This window comes from Rhincodon typus, chromosome 14, assembly GCF_021869965.1.
Source record: "Rhincodon typus isolate 14 chromosome 14, sRhiTyp1.1, whole genome shotgun sequence".
NCBI lineage: Eukaryota > Metazoa > Chordata > Chondrichthyes > Orectolobiformes > Rhincodontidae > Rhincodon > Rhincodon typus.
The window spans coordinates 9,455,623-9,473,660 of NC_063345.1; the positions used below are offsets into that span (position 1 = coordinate 9,455,623).

The following is an 18,038-nucleotide window of genomic DNA, read 5'->3' on the forward strand; positions in this document are numbered from 1 at the left end:
ACTGAGGAAGTTCCATGAAAGCATCAATGGGAAGGAACACAAAAGATGAATTAGACATCAGAAGGCTGAAGCCAAGATAAAAGGCAATGTACAGATGAAAATTTGCAAGGCTAGGAAAGTGGCTCGTGTGCAATAAGTGACAGATTGGTGAAAAGTGGTGAAGTACTTCCAAGAATGAACATTGACCAACCATAGACAAAAAGCAGTGATACTGATGGTAAAGGAGATAAAAGGATGTAAAATAGGTGCAAATGTTAGATGTGAAAATGTGAAAAAGTGTTTCTGCCTTGATGACAGCAAAGCCAACCCAGGTACAAATAAGTCACAGTTAGGGGAGGGTGGGGGATGTAGGAAAAATGGCATACATACTCTGAAATTGTGGGACTCAATATTAATTCCCAGAGGCTGTCAAGTACCCAAGCAGAAAATGAGATGTTGTTTCTCCAGCTTTTGTCGTGCTGATTGCTTGTCAATACTTAATTATAAAACTGTATTTTACGTATTGTGTCAGATATGGTTCAATGGGCGACTTCTGTGTCTCTGAATTAAAAGGGTACAAGATCCAAGTTGCACTCCACAGCCCTAGGCACATCATCTAGTCTGAGGTGTCATCATTCAGATCAGACATAAAAGATCAATGGGGAATTCATCTGAAAAAGAGCAGCAAGGACCTAGTTAACATTTATCCCATAGACAACATCATGAAAAATATAAATTGCCTGCTCTCCACAAGTTGACAAGTGAATCTCCTAATTTAGAGTCATGACACAGATTGATATCATTCAGCCCATCAAGTGCATGTCAGCTTGTTGTAGAACAGTCCATTCAGTTCCAATTGCTAGCTCTGTCTTTTCTACGTTTACAAAGGCTCCCCAATTTCTGAATGGCCAACTTACAAGCACTTAATAAATGTGATCCCATACAGGAGTGTATTAGCATTAACTTTAAAGATTCAACACAGAAACAGTTCCTTCCACTTACAAACAGCTATTTTATATTGAAAACGATAGAACTGCGGATGCTGTAAATTAGGAACAAAAACAAAATTGCTGGAAAAGCTCAGCAGGTCTGGCAGCATCCGTGAAGGAAAAAAAGAGTTAACGTTTCGGGTCTGGTGAACTGGAGGAACTTACCCAGTTCTGAGGAAGGGTCACCGGACCCGAAACGTTAACAGCTAGTTTATATTGCCCTGCATTGTGTTCCAACTTGCAAACAAATTGATTTGCAAATGCACTCAAGAACTGAACATGTTCGCAACCCGGAGACTACCTATAATACCCATATGTGCCCATCAATTTCATTAACGTCCTGTACTATCATTGATTCGATGAGCCAGTGGATAAATCTGTTCTCTGCAGGCCAAGTGACAAATATGTACAGCCAAGCCACAATATAAAAGCAGCTCCCTATTTGCATTAGTGATTATTTGGTTTTGATTGTGTCAGGAATGATCAGAGTATGGGTCAAAGCACAGCATTTCATCATAATCCTGGTACCGGCAGAGACAAATGTACCAATGCTGGTAATTTTTCTACAATTACCCCCATTTCCACTCCAACTTTCACTTCCATTCCTCACTCACCGCAACCTTCACACCCAAAGGACATTCCTTGGTTATGGACAGAGGGGATGGGAGGTCGATTGTTATATCATCTTGAAGATTGGGGTGACAGGCTACCATGGATGGCAGGGTAGAGTAGTTATTTGTCCATCAGCTGAGTACACAACAACAGAATCATCAAAGAGAAAAATGATTATTTTCTATAGTGGCTGAAAGCAAACTTCCAGCTCTTCCTAGCCCTCAAGGAATGCTGGAAAATACACCGCTTCTGTGGAGTCAGGAGATGCCACCTCCCTTTCACTGGCCGGATTCCTAAATGCTGAAAGTTCTTCACACCATGTGCAGGATTTAAATTGAGCTCTGAACTGAACTGTAGGGGTCCAATTTAAATCATAATAATTCTTGCAGGAATTTTCAATGTGACAAGAGGCTTGTAGAATCATGGAATCCCCACTGTGCGGAAACAGGCAATGTGGTCCATCGAGTTCACACCAACCCTCCTCTCAGCACCCACTCCCAGACCCACCCCTATCCTTTCCCTGAAACCCTGCATTGCCCATGGCTAATCCACCTAGCCTACACATCCCTGGACACTTTGGGCAATTTAGCATGGCCAATCCACCTAGCCTGCACATCTTTAGACTGTGTTTGCATACTTTTCATTAGTTTGCACAGAATGACTTTTTTAATGTTGTTATTCCACATTTTTTTGGGCAGGTCCTGGATTTAAGTAGACAATAAGAAAGTCAATGAAATCAATTTGTCTCCATTTCTGAGCAAATTTATTGGTTCCCTGGTTAACCACTATTTATATATTGCTTTTCAGACTCGATCTTTGTATACTACAATCACCATTGTTCATCCAACAAAAAAGAATCATTGCTTTATCTTTTTGTCCTGTGTAAGCTTTCTAGGCCTTGCACTGAACACAATGGATTTGTTTGAGCCGTAATACTTTTCATAATATGGATTACATGTTCATTTTTTTTTTAAAAATTGAGTTTGGGAATCACTAGCAACACCAGCATTTAACGCCCATCTCTAATTGCCCTGAAGAAATTGGTGGTGAATTGCATTCTTGAACTGTTAGGAAGGGAGTTCCAGGATTTTGACCCAGTGATGTTAAAGGAATGGCCACTATGGATCCCACTCAGGATGCTGTACGGCTCAGAGGGCATCACAAGGGATGGTATCTGCTGCCTTTGTCCATTAGGTGGTGATGGTCATTGGCTTGTGAGGTTCTGTTAAACAACATGTATTACATAAATAGAATACACATCAGAGAACAATGGAACATCTTCTATTCAAAAGAGACTTTGATATTCCAACTTGTGCCTGATTATTATTCTCATGAATGTGGTTAAAGGTGTTTTTATCACAATTGTCTTCCTTAAGCTTGAAGAACTGGATTTAGAATTATGCTCACGATTGAGACCACAAAATACAGGGTAAGCATGGTTTTATTCACATCATGGTTGTCTTATTTGCCACAAACACATCATTTTAATTGCACTTCCAATTCTTAGTTTATTTAAACATTTGCTTCTCGAGTGTCCCATTTATATAGACAACAAACATAGCTGGAAACTAGGGACTAGTTACTAAATAACATCAATGGTCACAAAGACATTCAACAAACTCTTCAGTTAATTTCACAGGAATAGTTGTACAATTATTACACAGACTGCAAAAAATGAAGACACATTAAATTTCAAATTCCAGGAGGCATGTGGCCTTTTTGTTTTTCTTCTAACTGCAGAAAAATAGAGGGTCATTACAATCAAAGAATGACAACACCATAGGAAGCCATTTGGTCCATTATGTCTCTCTGTAAAAGCTACTCAGCTAGACCCACTCCCCTGCTTTGTCCCTGTAGTCCTGCAATTCTTGGGTTTCTCTTCAGAGAATTATCCAATTCCTTCATGAAAGCATTGATTGAATCTGTCTCAGGCACATTCCCTGGGAGGGTGCTCTAGATCATAATCACTCTTTTACAATTAGAAAGTCATTGAGGCCCACCAGACTACTCTGCAATTCAGTTAAATCATGGCCGATGTGCACCTCTATTTCCTTTTAAGTGCCCTCACTCCATATCCCCTTTTATTTTTGTCTTCTGATTTCATTCTTGAAAGCTCCACTTGTTCCCTCTGCTTCAACAGCTTAAAGGAGGACAGAGTTCCAGAAACAAAATGAAGTGTTGCAATGTGACAACAAGAAAGAAATCACAACAAATTCACAGTAGTCTCTCCAACATCAGGATCAACTAGTTGGATGGTGCTTGAAGTAAACGGGGGAGGAAGCAAAGGCACAAAATGAAACAGTAAAACACGATGACGTTCATTTCAATTCAGCACTGAACTGTACAAGTCATTATTAATGTAGCTTTGGTTCATGAAATTCAATATAGACAAATGTGATGTTCTCTGTATTGGAAGGAGAAACAGGCATCACAAAGGACATTTTAAAAGGTGAATTGGAAAGGGATTTGGGACTGTTAAAAAATTCAGTGCTTACAATTACCAAAGAGAAGCAACAACCAGAACAAATGCTTAGTTGCAATGCTCAAGCAGTCTAATGTAAGTGAGAGGATACTAGGCTAAGATAATACATTCCCTAGTCAGACTACATCTTATCCTATGGAGGAAATATAGAAAAATGAATGAAATTGATTCCTGGCATCAAAGAATATAAACACCAGCACAAATAGTTGACCCAAAAGCCTGTTTTTGTGCTGTACATTCTGTGTGAGGGATAGATTAGAGAAACTGGGCTCTTTACACTTAAAACAGGGTAGCTGGAAAATAAACTTATAAAATTATACAAGTAATATAATTTATGTCCAAATTTCCCCTCTAAGCCTTTCCTCTTTTCTATCTCTCCTCCTTTAAGAAGATCAACCTCTCTGGATAAATGATGTTCTAATATCTCCTTGCACCTGTCAGTTATACTTTGTTTGGTATATTCACATGAAACACTTTGGGATGTTTAGCTATAGTAAAGGCATTATATAAATGCAGGTTGTTTAATTGGGTAAGTCTAAAAACTAGAACAAGAGACCATAGGTCAAAACTAGTTAAATGATCATTCAAATTTGAAAGGATTTCTTTATGCATAAGGAAAAGACCAGAGGACTGATCTTCCAGGTAGGATTGTGAAAGAGACATTATCTAGTGTCAGTTCTGACTTAGTCAAGTTCCATTGGCAGACAGGTTGCACAGACAACCTTTGCATTTCTTTGAATAAAGAAGATTAAGGGTGATTTAATTGAGGTGATTAAAATGATCAAAGGAGTTGATAGAGAAACTGCTTTCTCTGCTGGTAGTGTCCAAAATCAGGATTAGCCTTACAATTGGAATTGGGCCATTCAGGGGTATTCAATAGATGTACTTCAAGAAGGGTAGGGGGGGGTGGGGTCAACCGAAAAACAAGATTGATAATACTTCTGCCTGACAAAGTTTTAAGGATTACAGAACCAAGGCAGGTAGATGGAGTTAAGATATATGTGAAGGATGATGGCAGAACAGGCTCATGCCAAATCCCCATTTCTGTCCCTGTACTCCTAAGACACAATGGAGCAATGCAAAACTTTATTCATTTTGGATAGGTGTTTTACGACAGCCCAAATGGATTCCTTAATCTACATCTGCAATGGGAAATTGAAGTTACTGTATGTCAGTAAGTAACGCAATCCATGTACGCTCCCACGTTAGTCTGACGTGCCACTCGTGTTTGACCTCTATTGCTTTTCATCTTCACGTTAACATGTACACACAGTCTACTACACCAAAATTGGTCTTCACCTAACTCCACTGAACAAGTGGTTAAACAAAATTCTTCCACCAATTGATGGAAATTTAGAAATTGACATCAATTCTCCATTTGCATCATTATCCAATTTAAGACAACAACTGGTCAATTTGCAAAGGAGAGAAAATACTGATAAGGAGTCAGATCAGAACTTTCACTTCATGTTAAAACAAACACCATTAGTTAGTGAGAAAAGAAAGACTGAGAGAGGAAGAGTATGTTGGATTATGCAGGCTAAGCTGAAATGTTAATAACATGTATGAATAATTTAAGTAGAAAAATATTTTAAAGAGGCACTGTTGTTTTATTGAAATTCTATGCTAAATTGTGCTTATTCGCCAAACACTGCTAAGACACCACATCAAAAGGAACGATTAGTTACAATAAAACCTCTGGAATAGAGACTACCACTAATCTGTATATTCCTTCTTTCTGATGTCAGTAAACAGTGCCTCTCAATTTTTTAGTTTTCAGATTGGGTGATACCTTAAAACAGCATGTGTAAATAATTCGGGGCTTGATTTTAAATCATAATTTTTTAAACTAAGCCCACTCAATGCAAATAGGACAAGTTATCATATGATCACTCAGAATCAACCAGTACCAAACCCCTAGCCTTTTGTTAGTAGGTAGGCCATCAAAATTACTTCACAGCATATCTGAGTTGTTCTACTGAAGCAATATGTTACATTCAAGCACGAAAGATTGTGGGGTCAATTGCAACGCACTTAACATTGTTCAGTTTTGCTTAACTGTCAGAAAGCAATTAACAGAGTTATTAAGGCTAGGGGCATCGACCAGTCAAGATTATGTTTAGATAAAAATTAATTCCACAATTACACTCACTAGGTCTAAACAAAGTTACATGTTTTGAATAATGTTTTTAAAACATACATAATGTTCTCAACCAAACAGTACTTCATATAATCAGAATATGTATTAGAAAGCAGAATTCTGCTACTCTATCCTAATCCACATTAGTATACTCAGCCTGATGTTTCACTTAAGATTGTGACATTATACTTCACAAAAGAATGTGACAAATTTAATAGGTATAGGCAGGTTAAATTATTGCACACCTCTGAATGCTGCGTGCATACGACATGGATTGTTGCAAAAATAAGATAATAAATATATTTAGCTTTGGCTTTATGAGAACACATAAGAAGGAATGTGCACATTTTCAGGTTAAACTGAATGTTACTGATAATATAACAGGAATCCAAAATCCGACAAGGTGCAAACATGCTTTCAAGTAAAAAAAATCCCCAGGCTAAGTGGTCCATCCTTGTATTTTGTGCTGGACGCAGTGGTGTCCATGGAAGACAAGTGTTTCTTATGACTATAAATGCTACTTAACATTAGGCTTTAAATACATTTTACCCAGAGGAAATTATGGATGGCAGAGTGGCACAATGGGAGCACCGTGCTACAGTGCGATAAGAGCTTTAAATCCCTGATCTCAGCTGTGTTACTACAAGGAGGAACTCAATTGCAGCTTCATGGGGTGGAGGGGGTAAGATGAGAGAGAACAGGAACAGTAAAAGGTATTTGTCAACTCCAGCCATCTCCCATGCCTCCTCACAGCTACAAACTACTATGATGAGATGCCGGCGTGGACAAAGTCAGAAGTCACATGACACCAGGTGATAGTCTAACAGGCTTATTTGAAATCACACGCTTTCAGAGCACAGCCCCTTTGTCAGGTGGAGTCAGGGGCAGCGCTCAGAAAGCTTCTGATTTCAAATAAACCTGTTGGACTATCACCCGGCTTCGTGTAACTTCTGACTTTGTCCTACAAACTACTGCTAGGTTTCTTGTGAATCAATTGTCCACCTACCTTTTTGGCTTCGGTTTGTTCATAATTCTTTGTAACGGAGAGCAGAAGGGGGAGGAAAGTTTGAATGTGGATCTTACAAAGAGTAACAAGAAAATATTGAATGTAGCATATGTCTAACAAAATAGTTTTAAGATTCACCCCAAAAAGAAAGATTGCATGAAGATCTCTACTTCCCAGTGTATTTGTTTTCCAGAAATAAATAGTACATTCCTTTTACTATGTCCAGTAGAACATTTTATCATTTGAATCTATTTTGTAGTTTGTATATTCCTTACAGATATTTCATCTTAGCCCCAGACTGAATTCTGAGTAGATAAGAATGCATAAATATTTTTCATACTTCTGTAGCTCCATAAATATACATATGACTTAACAAAAATATACATTCTCAAAATAAGATATTATTGGGATTAGGCTGTAAAAATAGTCACAAAATAGTACTGAGGCGTAAGCACTAAATGCCGTCAATTGATTATATTATCAGTAACACTCTTCAAATCATCCTGACTATGCACATCCTTCAATAGATGATACTCCTTTTATCAGACTGCTTCAGATAAGACATGAATGTAGAAAAAAACGTCACTATTGTGGAGCTGACAGTCGTTCCTACCACAGCAATCAAACCAGTCAGTCAGTCATCGTGCACAGTTGCGCGACATGAACAATAACACACGTCTAATGCCATTCAAGCGTTCCTGAAGCGTTGTCATGGCGAGGAAAGGAAGCTGAGCCCGACTCTCGAGTGGCAGCACAGCCAGCAACCACCAGCACCAGCCTGGGCCATTGGGACTGGCCTGCAGAACAAGTAAAAACATAAAACAACAAATCAGCTGCAAGCACACGCAGCGAGCTCAAAATCAGTTTTACTCAGAGTCATAGAGATGTACAGCACGGAAACAGACCCTTCGGTCTAACTCGTCCATGCTGATCAAATATCCAAAATTAATCTAGTCCCATTTGCCAGCCCATATCCTTCTAAATCCTTCCTATTCATGTACCCGTCCAGATGTCTTTTAAAATGTTGTCATTGCACCAGCCTCCTCCACTTGAGTTGCCTGAATTGAGTTCTTGGCGACTCCAGAAATTAAAAACTAATCTCCAGAACACTTCTTCAAGCAACCAAGGAGAAAAATCAATGAAAAATAGCATTTTGCCTTGGAACAAGCTAGGATTCTTTTGCCTAGAAAAGATGAGAGGTGACCTAATGGAGATCTTTGAAAATTTCACATTTTCAATTTTGGGGCAGCACGGTGGCTCAGTGGTTAGCACTGTTGCCTCACGGCGTCAGGGGCCTGGGTTCAATTCCAGCCTCGGGCGACTGTCTGTGTGGAGTTTGCATATTTTCCCCGCGTCTGTGTGAGTTTCTTCCCACAGTCCAAAGATGTGCAGGCTAGGTGGATTGGCCATGCTAAATTGCCCATAGTGTTCAGGGATGTGTAGATCAGGTGGGTTATAGGGGGATGGGTCTGGGTGGGATGCTCTGTGGATCGGTGTGGACTTGTTGGGCCGAAGAGCCTGTTTTCACACTGTAAGGATTCTACAATTCTATGATAGTTTGTTAGGCCACATAAACAGAAGGCGTTCTCACTTGCGTCACAATCCAAAACCAGTCACCACAAGTAGGAGTTAAATACAAGTAAACCTAACAGCGAATTCAGATGAAAATTCTTTAACCAGAGACTGATTAGATTGAGGAGTTCACTCCCACAACAAATTGTGAGGACCAGTGAACAGCCTAGAAGCATTTCAGATGAAATTACTCAAATAAGTGAGAAAGGCGTAGAAGCTGGTGTTGATGGGATTAGCTAAAAAAAAAAGGGACGGGAGAAGGCTTGTGCAGTCACTCTGTCAAATAACCAACTTCTGCAACGTAAAAGCTATTGGTAAAGCTTGGGTTGAACGTCTACTTGTTAAAACAATTTCCAAAAGTAATTCTGGTATGTGTGCAGCTCTGAGCTAATGCACCTGTATATCTGTATCCTTCCTTGGCATTGGTCCAAAGTGGCTGAGAATTCGAGTCTTCAATACTTGCTTGAGTGAGCTGAACCACAGGTATGCCTGATCATAGACAAGGTCATGCAGACGAACGAGTTCAGCGTAAGCTTCTCCCTCTACCTGTTCGGTGGAAAGATTCACGAGATTACAGAAGATTCAGTGCACACGTTAGAGAAATTCCTTGACAAAAGATCAGATGAATGGCACATGGCTATAGATGTACTTCTACTCGTTTTGCCTCCCACCAATTAATGCGTTCGTCATATGTTAAGATAATCAGTGAGGAAACCAGAGGAAAAATAAGGAGAAACTCTGTGAAGCAGTGAGTTATAACGATCTGGAATGCATTGACTGAAAGGGTGATGGAAGTAGACTCATTAGTGACTGTTAAGAAAATTGGATAAAAACTTGAACATCATAATTTCGTAGGCCGGTGGTTAAAAAGCAGGACCAACACACGGCCTAAATGACCTCCAATTGCTCTGTATAATTCTACAAGCTTAGTCAGAAACAAACAGAATGCTGGAGAAGCTCAATGGGTCTGAAGAAGAGTCATAAGAGACTCAAAGGGTTAACTCTACTCCTCTCCATAGTTGCTGCCAGACTTGAGTTTCTCCAGCAATTTCTGTAGTTGTTTCAGATTTACAGCATCTGCAGAAGCTTGCTTTCTATGAGTTTAGTCAGAGCTTAATGAATTGTGGGAAAATCCTATGAAAAAATAAGATTTAACTCTAAAAACAGTCTTTCCCGTATTGACTCCATCAACAGCAGTCTGCATTTGTCAAAGTAAAATGATGCGTACAGAGTATTCTTGATAAAGCATACCTTTTTATCTTCAAGGTATTCAATATCTGCAGTGCTGTATCCGTCCTTTTCACTGTGTCGTAACACTTTAAACCTTCTTCTGCCAATAGTGTCCACAACTGAACGACCGTCCGAAAACAACTCAACACTTCTGACCTCCAGCATACAGCCATAATCAGCAAAACTGTGCAGGATAAAATGAGAAAAATGTTGTTATCTCAAAACTATAACCAGCCACGTAGAGGCTGAAGGGGCTCAACGGGTAATATTTCTGATGTTGGAACATTGTTCTCTCACGTCCCACTCCGGGAACTTGAGCTTACAATCCCAATGCAGTGCTGAGGGAATGCTGCAGCTCTGGAGGAGCTGCCTTCAAAAAAAGAGATGTTAAACTGAGGCTCTGTTTGCCCTCACAGGTGGAGGCTATTTCAAAGAATGGTTTAATTACTGTTTGTGGGAACTTGTTGTGCGTCAACTGGTAATCATGTTTCCTACTTTACAATATATACAACACTTTACAAGTACGGCAACAGCTGTATTCCGGATGCCTTGAAGCAATTAATGGTGCTATGTAAATGCAAGATGTTTATTTCAATAATCTATGCTTTGATCTTGCATAAAGTGATTGTAATTTTTACCACACATAGCTCATTTTTATGCATTTGATCTTGGGATCTGTACTGGACTGGATGGTATTTATCGCCCATTGGCCACAAGAGAATACTAATCAGGCTGGAGTCAAACATTCTTGTTCCTGAGAGACACTAGTTAACCAGTTGGATTCACTTTTAGTCTCGGGTACTATTCCAGAAATCGTTACTGAATTTCTCTTCTGAAACCTGACCTGGTAGGATTTGAACTCATGATCTCCAGGTTATTCAATAAGCAATAGAAAGACTTGGCTCGCGCATCTATTGCGTAACACTACCTTAAAGGGAATTTGGAGCAGAGTTGGAAAGATTTTACATCATCCAGCCAAGAAGAGTCAACCTTGAAATTCCACTTCAGAGTGATGCATATCCAATAGAAAAGCAAAGAGCACAAAACAAGCTGCAGAGTCAACATGCCCGATCTGGAAACACTATGTAGTTAATTGTATCCAGATCATAAATACAGTCAACAAGCAAGGAGCTTAAATGCCTTCTGTTAATTACTTTGGCAGTAAACACAACATGAAAGTAGAGCAGGACTTCCTACATGAACTGACTTACATGGAATATAGCACAGACACTGTCCATTCAGCCCAACCTGTTCATGCCAGTGCTTTTGCTCCACATCAGCTTCTTTTTATCCCTCTTCATGAAACCTTATCCACCTTACTTTTTGTTTACAGAGCTGTACAGCATGGAAACAGACCCTTCGGTCCAGCTCATCCATACCGACCATATATCCTAAATTAATCTAGTTCCATTTGCCAGCATTTGGCCCATATCCCTCTAAACCCTTTCTATGCACGTACACATCCAGATGCCTTTTAAATGTTGTAATTGTACCAGCCTCCACCACTTCCTCTGGCAGCTCCTTCCATACTTATCTAATGTCCCTTTATGACGAGAATCTAATATTAGGGACAGATTGACGGTGATTGGAAAAATATATGGAGAGAATCAGCTCAAGGTTCTGAATGACTTACACCTGTTCCAATTTTCTTACGTTGCAGAGGTAGTTCTCTTTGAAACACTATTTTCTATAATTAGTGTCTTATTTTCTTGAAGACATGCCTGAGCAACTTTTGGGGAATGAAGTGTGATTTCTCCCATAGATCATTTGAGTGAAGAAAGTATTCTTACTTGGGATTTCAGTTAATACTGAGGAAGACTGCAGCAAAGAAAGATATTAATTAGTAGTGTGGGGGTGAAATTTGTGAATGAATTTTAATTTAGCAGTGCGTTTCAGAAGTAAGAATGAGGGCACTATATACCCTTTGGAAAATAAGAGCCAACATGGGGCAAAAGGAACAATGGGAACACGGGGTGTAAATCTTTAAAAGTAATGCTGGGGTTTGCAGCTTTATTCTCTGTAAGAAGTATTATTGAGCAGCAATCCAACGGAGTTCTTTCTCTCTACTCAGCTCATATTTTTTCAAATGCTAAGTCAATCTCTCCCTAATATTAGAATCTAATAGCTTCCCCACAACATATCAGACTAACTGATCTATAAGTTTCATAATGCAGCACAGTGCCACACTGCTGCCTCACAGCGCCAGGGACCTGGATTCAATTCCAGCCTTGGGTGACTGTGTAGAGTTTGGACAGTCTCCCCTTGTTTGCATAGCTTCCTCTGGGTGCTCGGGTTTCCTCCCGCAGTCCAAAGATGTGCAGATAAGGTAGATGGTCATGCAATGTGTGGGTTAGCCGAGTTAACCATCACCAAAGCAAAACTACGAGGGGTAATGGGGTGGGACTGGGTTGGATGCTCTTCAGAGGGCTGATACAGACTCGATGGGCCAAATGGACTCTTTCTGCACATATTCCAAGATTGTACAACTTCTCTTTCCCTCAAATAAAAGACAAAGGTGCACAGTCCTAATGGACCATAGGGTTACTCTCTCATCAGAAAGTGAGAGAGACAATTGGTGGATTAACTTGAGTGTTACCGCCCCTCAGAGGCAAGGAGTTAAGTTTGTAGGATAATTCTTCATGGTAACTGCAACTAGTGTAAGAATTGAATCTATGTTGTTGGCATTGCCTCTGTATAGTATTAGGAAACCAGCTGTCCAACTAACTGAGCTAACCAACTCCCCCAAAGCCGCCTCTTAAATAATGAGCTTTCAAATATACACAGACAAAAAATAAAATCAAGATATATTTCAAACATTATAGTAGGAGCACATATGATTCCCCTACCTACTGTTTTTAAACACTCTGGGTTGCAAACCATCACTATCTGAAGACAAATAAATTTTTCGGTTTTATTATTCTGTCCATTACCATCTCCTATATTAGCTCCATTAAACACTTTCCCACAATGTATTATTCATTTTCCCCAAATATCTAGTGCTTCAGATGAAATATCTCAGGACCACAGTAACAAGAAATATTGAAACAAAAGTTACTGGAAATAAAATAGCAAGTTCCTAAAGAAGAGAGGCATGCAAAGATAAAGTCACCTTAGCCATATCAGACCATAGGGCTGCTCTCTAATGCGAGAGACAGACAATTGATGGCAGTTTAACCAGAGAGTCCCCATGCTTCAGGTGAGGAGAGAGGTTGAGAAGCAGAGTACTTCATTGTAACATCAGCTCGTGCAGGAATCAAATCCACAGTATTGCCATCACAAACCAGCCTTCCAGCCCTCTAAGCTGAGGAGGCATAAATAAATTGACTGATAAGAAAATCTGAAACAGCTTTACGTCTCTTAATGTGCTAATCAGGCTGCTTTGTGATGCTCTTTTGATTCTAGACTTTTCAAAGACATATTAATAATAAAAATATTACAAACTTCAAAATCAGCACAAGTAATTTTAACAAGTGATTGGAGGAAACTGTTTTATTGGCAAATGGACCAGTAATGAGTTATCACTTATCATAGATTTATCACAGAAACCGATCCTTTGATCCAACTGGTCCATGCCAACCAAGTTTTCCAAAATTAAACTAGTCCCACTTGCCTGCATTTGGCTCATATCCCTCTAAGCCTTTGTATCCATGTACCTATCCAAATGTCTTTTAAATGTTGTAACTGGATCTGCATCAACTACTTCCTCTGGCAATTCATTCCGCATATGAGCCACCTTCTGTGTGATAAAGTTGCTCCTTAGGTCCCTTTTAAATCTTTCTCCTATCGCCTTAAAAACATGCCCTCTAGTTTTGAACTTCTTTGAGGAAATTAAGCAGAACATAGTGATGGAGAGTTTTTTATTCCTATTTATTAAACTCAGCATGGTATGTTGATTTGGAATACAGTATCTGAAAGGGCAGTGAAAATGGACTCAGGAGGAAATTTCAAGAGAATTGCTGAAATACTTGATGGAGAACAAAAATCGTAGGACAACGGGGAAATGGAAACGTAATGAGTCTAAGTAGGTCAATCTTTAAGCAAATGGCACAAGCACGATGACCCAAATGATCTCCTTCTGTGTTACAGACCATAAATATATAGCTAAGTTTCCAAGTCTTTCCATGGCCTCAACCTTTGCTGTCCCTGTGATCTCCTCCAACCCTACAAACCTCTGAGATCTCCCTGCTTCTCCATTCTAATGGTTTGTACACCCCCATTTTAATAGAGTCAGCATTGGAAGAAAGGGCTTCAGCTCCCTTCACCCTGAAAATTCATCCTGATTCCTCTCTACTTCTTATGTTTCCATTTATGATGTCCTTTACACCCTACCTCTTTGGTCAAGCTTCTGGTTAATGGCTCAATACCTCATGCAGCTCAGTATCACTACCTCGTTCAGTTAAAACACATCTGTAATCGCTGTAATTGACCAAAACTCCTCTGATCTCTGAAAACTGTTTAGCTATCATCTTCTGGACCCCTTGCCTTAGTCTGGTAAGAACTAAGTCTGCTTTTAACATCACAGCCAGACTTCAGGTAGAGCTTAGCTTGCTTCAAGTCTAAGTCTCCTTCGCAAACCAGCTTTCTGGAAAATTCTTGTTATCGTCCAAAAAGTGGATCAAGTCTCATATTGGCTTCATCAACTTTAAGAGGTATTCTTCGTATGTGCACATAGCCAACCGACTCCTGCAGGAATTTGGGGTTGAACGAAAAAGAATCTTCACTGGATACTACATTTCTGGATTCTGACAGATCATGAAAGTTAATGTCCTTTTTAAGAAGTTATTCTCAGTTGTAAACTTTTTCCTCCTTTTATATCTTGCATGTGTTTGTGCGAGTGCGTCTGTGTGTTACAACGATCATCCCCTGAATTTGAAAACATAAGACATAGGAGTAGAATTAAGCCATTTGGTCCAGTGAGTCCGCTCTGCCATTCAATCACAGCTGATGTGTTTCTCAACTCCATTTACCTGCCTTCTCCCCGTAACCCTTGATCCCTCTACCAATCGAAAATCTATCTCTGTCTTAAATACACTCAATGACGTTTCCTCCACAACCTTAGGCAACAAGGAGTTCCACAGATTCAACACCATCTGGGTGAAGAAACTCCTCCTCATCTCAGTTCTGAAGTAGCATCCTGTCACTCGGAGGCTGTGTCCTGGTTTCTCCTACTAGTGGAAACTTTTTCTCCAGGAAAAACGGGGAATGAGTTCCACAGATCTGAATATGCTCAAAATATGGAATAAAAAATGAATCCAATTGATCTCTTTCCCCTCTCTGTGACACTACTTACCCTTTAACTGGATCACTTAAGCACATTCCAAATTGTTTGTTGCCAGTCTCCATGCATCTTCTGATCATTAACCGGTAACGGGGTTCGAAGATGTGTAGTGGGCATGGGACAGTGGGGTACGCCATAGTGCAGATAAATATTGGCACAGCTTTGTTGAGACTGGAGAAAAAAACAAACATTCCTTAACCGTCAAGTACATAATCCATTTTACATACTTAGGTAACATTTTAATACAACCAAATACAAAGAAGGCTCAGATCAAGACAAAATTATCCATGTTGTTTGTGTTGAACAACCCAATCACACATTAATAAATCAATATCAAAGCATTTTCAAACCGAGATAAAGCTGATCCATTCCTGCACCTTGTCTGTTACCCATTCAAATCTATGATAATTTTTTTTTCTTTATTCATTCACAGGATGAGGGCATCACTGGCTGGGCAGCATTTATTGTCCATCCCTAATAGCACAGAGGGCAGTTAAGGGTCAACTACATTGCTGTGGGTCTGGAGTCATATGTAGGCCAGACCAGGTAAGGAAAGCAGTTTCCTTCCCTACAGGAAATTAGTGAACCAGATGGGTTTTTCCCCTGACAATTGACAATGGATTCATGGTCATCATTAGATTCTTAATTCCAGGTATTTTTATTGTCTTCAAATTCCACTATCTGCTGTGGCAGGATTTGAACCCAGGTCCCCAGAACATTAGCTGGGACTCTGGATTAACAATCCAGCTATAATACCACTAGGCCATCGCCTCCCCTGTGGTTGCATTATGCTTACAGGGGTTACAGAGACAGGTATGGGTACGGGTCTGGGTGGGGGGTTCTTTTGAGGGTCAGTGTGGACTTGATGGGCAGCATGGCTTGCTTCCAGAATGTAGGGATTCTATAATATGTCAGTCTTCCAATTTCATCCATCACATGTTTAGTGCCAACTTCAGAGTCAGAAAGTTGCGGGTTCCCCCACACCCCCAAACCCCCAACAGACCCAAGTGCAAAAAATGAGGCAGACACTCTTGCAGAGGACTGAGGGAGTACTACAGTCCAAGAGGCGTTGGCTTCCAGATGGGATGCTAAAACAGAGGCCTTGGTTGCCCTCTCAGGTGGATGTAAAGGATCCCATGGTTTTATTTCAAAGGAGAATGGGCTTTGTTCCTAGTATCCAGGCCAATGTTTATCAAATCAACATCAAACCTGAATCAACATCAAACCTGAATCAACATCACAGCAAACAAACTATGTGATCATATTGTTGTATATGAGAGCTTACTCTGTGTAAACTGCTGTCTGCATTTCCCACATTACAACATGGATTATTAGTCAGAGATTATTAATTGTTTATAAAGTGGTTTGGAACATCCTGAGGGTATGACATCCACTAGATCAATGTACATATAGCTTTCAAAAGGTAAGCATGCTGTGTTAATATATTGTTAAATATAGTCATGGAGGTATAGAGATGTACAGCACGGAAACAGACCCTTCAGTCCAACTCACCCATGCCAACCAGACATCCCAATTAATCCAGTCCCATTTGCCAGCAGTTGGTCCTTATCACTCTGAACATTTCTTATTCATACACACATCCAGACGCCTTTTAAATGTTGTAATTGTATCAGACTCCACCACTTCCTTTGGCAGCTCATTCCATACACACACCATCCTCTGTGTGAAAAAGATGCCACTTAGGTCCCTTTTAGATCTTTCCCTCTCATGGTAAACTCTAGTTTTGGACTCCCCTACCCTGTGAAAAAGATCTTGGCTGTTCTTATGATTTTATAAACTTCTATTAGGTTATTCTTCAGCTTCCGATGCTCCAGGAAAAAAAACCTCCAGCCTATTCAGCCTCTCCCCATAGCTTAAACCCTCCAATCCCAGCAACATCTTTGTAAATCTTTTCTGAACACTTTCAAGTTTAGAAACATCTTTCCTATAGCAGGGAGACCAAATTGAACACAGTATTCTAAAAGTGGCCTAACCAATATCCTGCACAGCTGCAACATGACAAACCAGCTCCTATACAGGTAGTTCTCCTATAACGTGATAGCTGCGTTCTGGCGTGACCTCGCGCTATAGGAAATTGCCATAGAAAATCGCGTTACATTGAAATCTCGATACCTCTACAGCAGAAAGTTTGTGTTATCCAAACAGCGTCCACTATTCATCAATCTCATTACAGCCAATTCATGTTAACAAAACATGCCTTACAGCAGAACTACCTGTACTCAATGCAAGTGTGTCAAACGCCTTTTTCAGCACCTACAACTCTACTTTCAAGGAACTATGCACCAGCACCCTAGGTCCCAATAATTAACTGCCTTAGCCAACTTACCATTTGAACTACATACATTAGTTCATCTTTTTAGATAATAATTTAGCTTACAATCATTTGCAACCAATAATCCAGGTTATATTATTGGCAGGCAGCTGACGGACCTATCCAAAAAGATGTAAAAAAGAGACTGGTGACAACAAATGCACATCAACACTAAGAATAATTCTTTAATATCTTGATTTGTAAAAAACACTCATGAAGAGAGTTCTTTAAATATAATTGACATTAATTCTCTCACATTTGTATTGGAATTCCAAAACTCAACAACTTCATTATTGGAGATAGTAGGAACTGCAGATGCTGGAGAATCCGAGACAACAAGGTGCAGAGCTGGATGAACACAGCAGGCCAAGCAGCATCATAGGAGCAGGAAGGCTGACGTTTCGGGCCTAGACCCTTC

General features: G+C 39.9%; 1 protein-coding gene across 1 annotated transcript in view; it reads right to left on the bottom strand.

The window, feature by feature from the left end:
* Nucleotides 1–3,003: 3,003 nt before the first annotated feature.
* LOC109914981 (LON peptidase N-terminal domain and RING finger protein 3-like) overlaps nt 3,004–18,038 on the bottom strand; it is a 48,019-nt gene continuing 32,984 nt past the window's right edge. The window contains exons 7-11 of the mRNA XM_048605262.1: nt 16,801–16,862; nt 15,301–15,459; nt 10,032–10,194; nt 9,177–9,326; nt 3,004–8,005 (exon numbers count right to left, since the gene is read on the bottom strand). Coding sequence (XP_048461219.1) covers nt 7,847–8,005; nt 9,177–9,326; nt 10,032–10,194; nt 15,301–15,459; nt 16,801–16,862 — 693 coding nt within the window. The 3' untranslated portion in view covers nt 3,004–7,846. The remainder of the gene's footprint in view (nt 8,006–9,176; nt 9,327–10,031; nt 10,195–15,300; nt 15,460–16,800; nt 16,863–18,038) is intronic.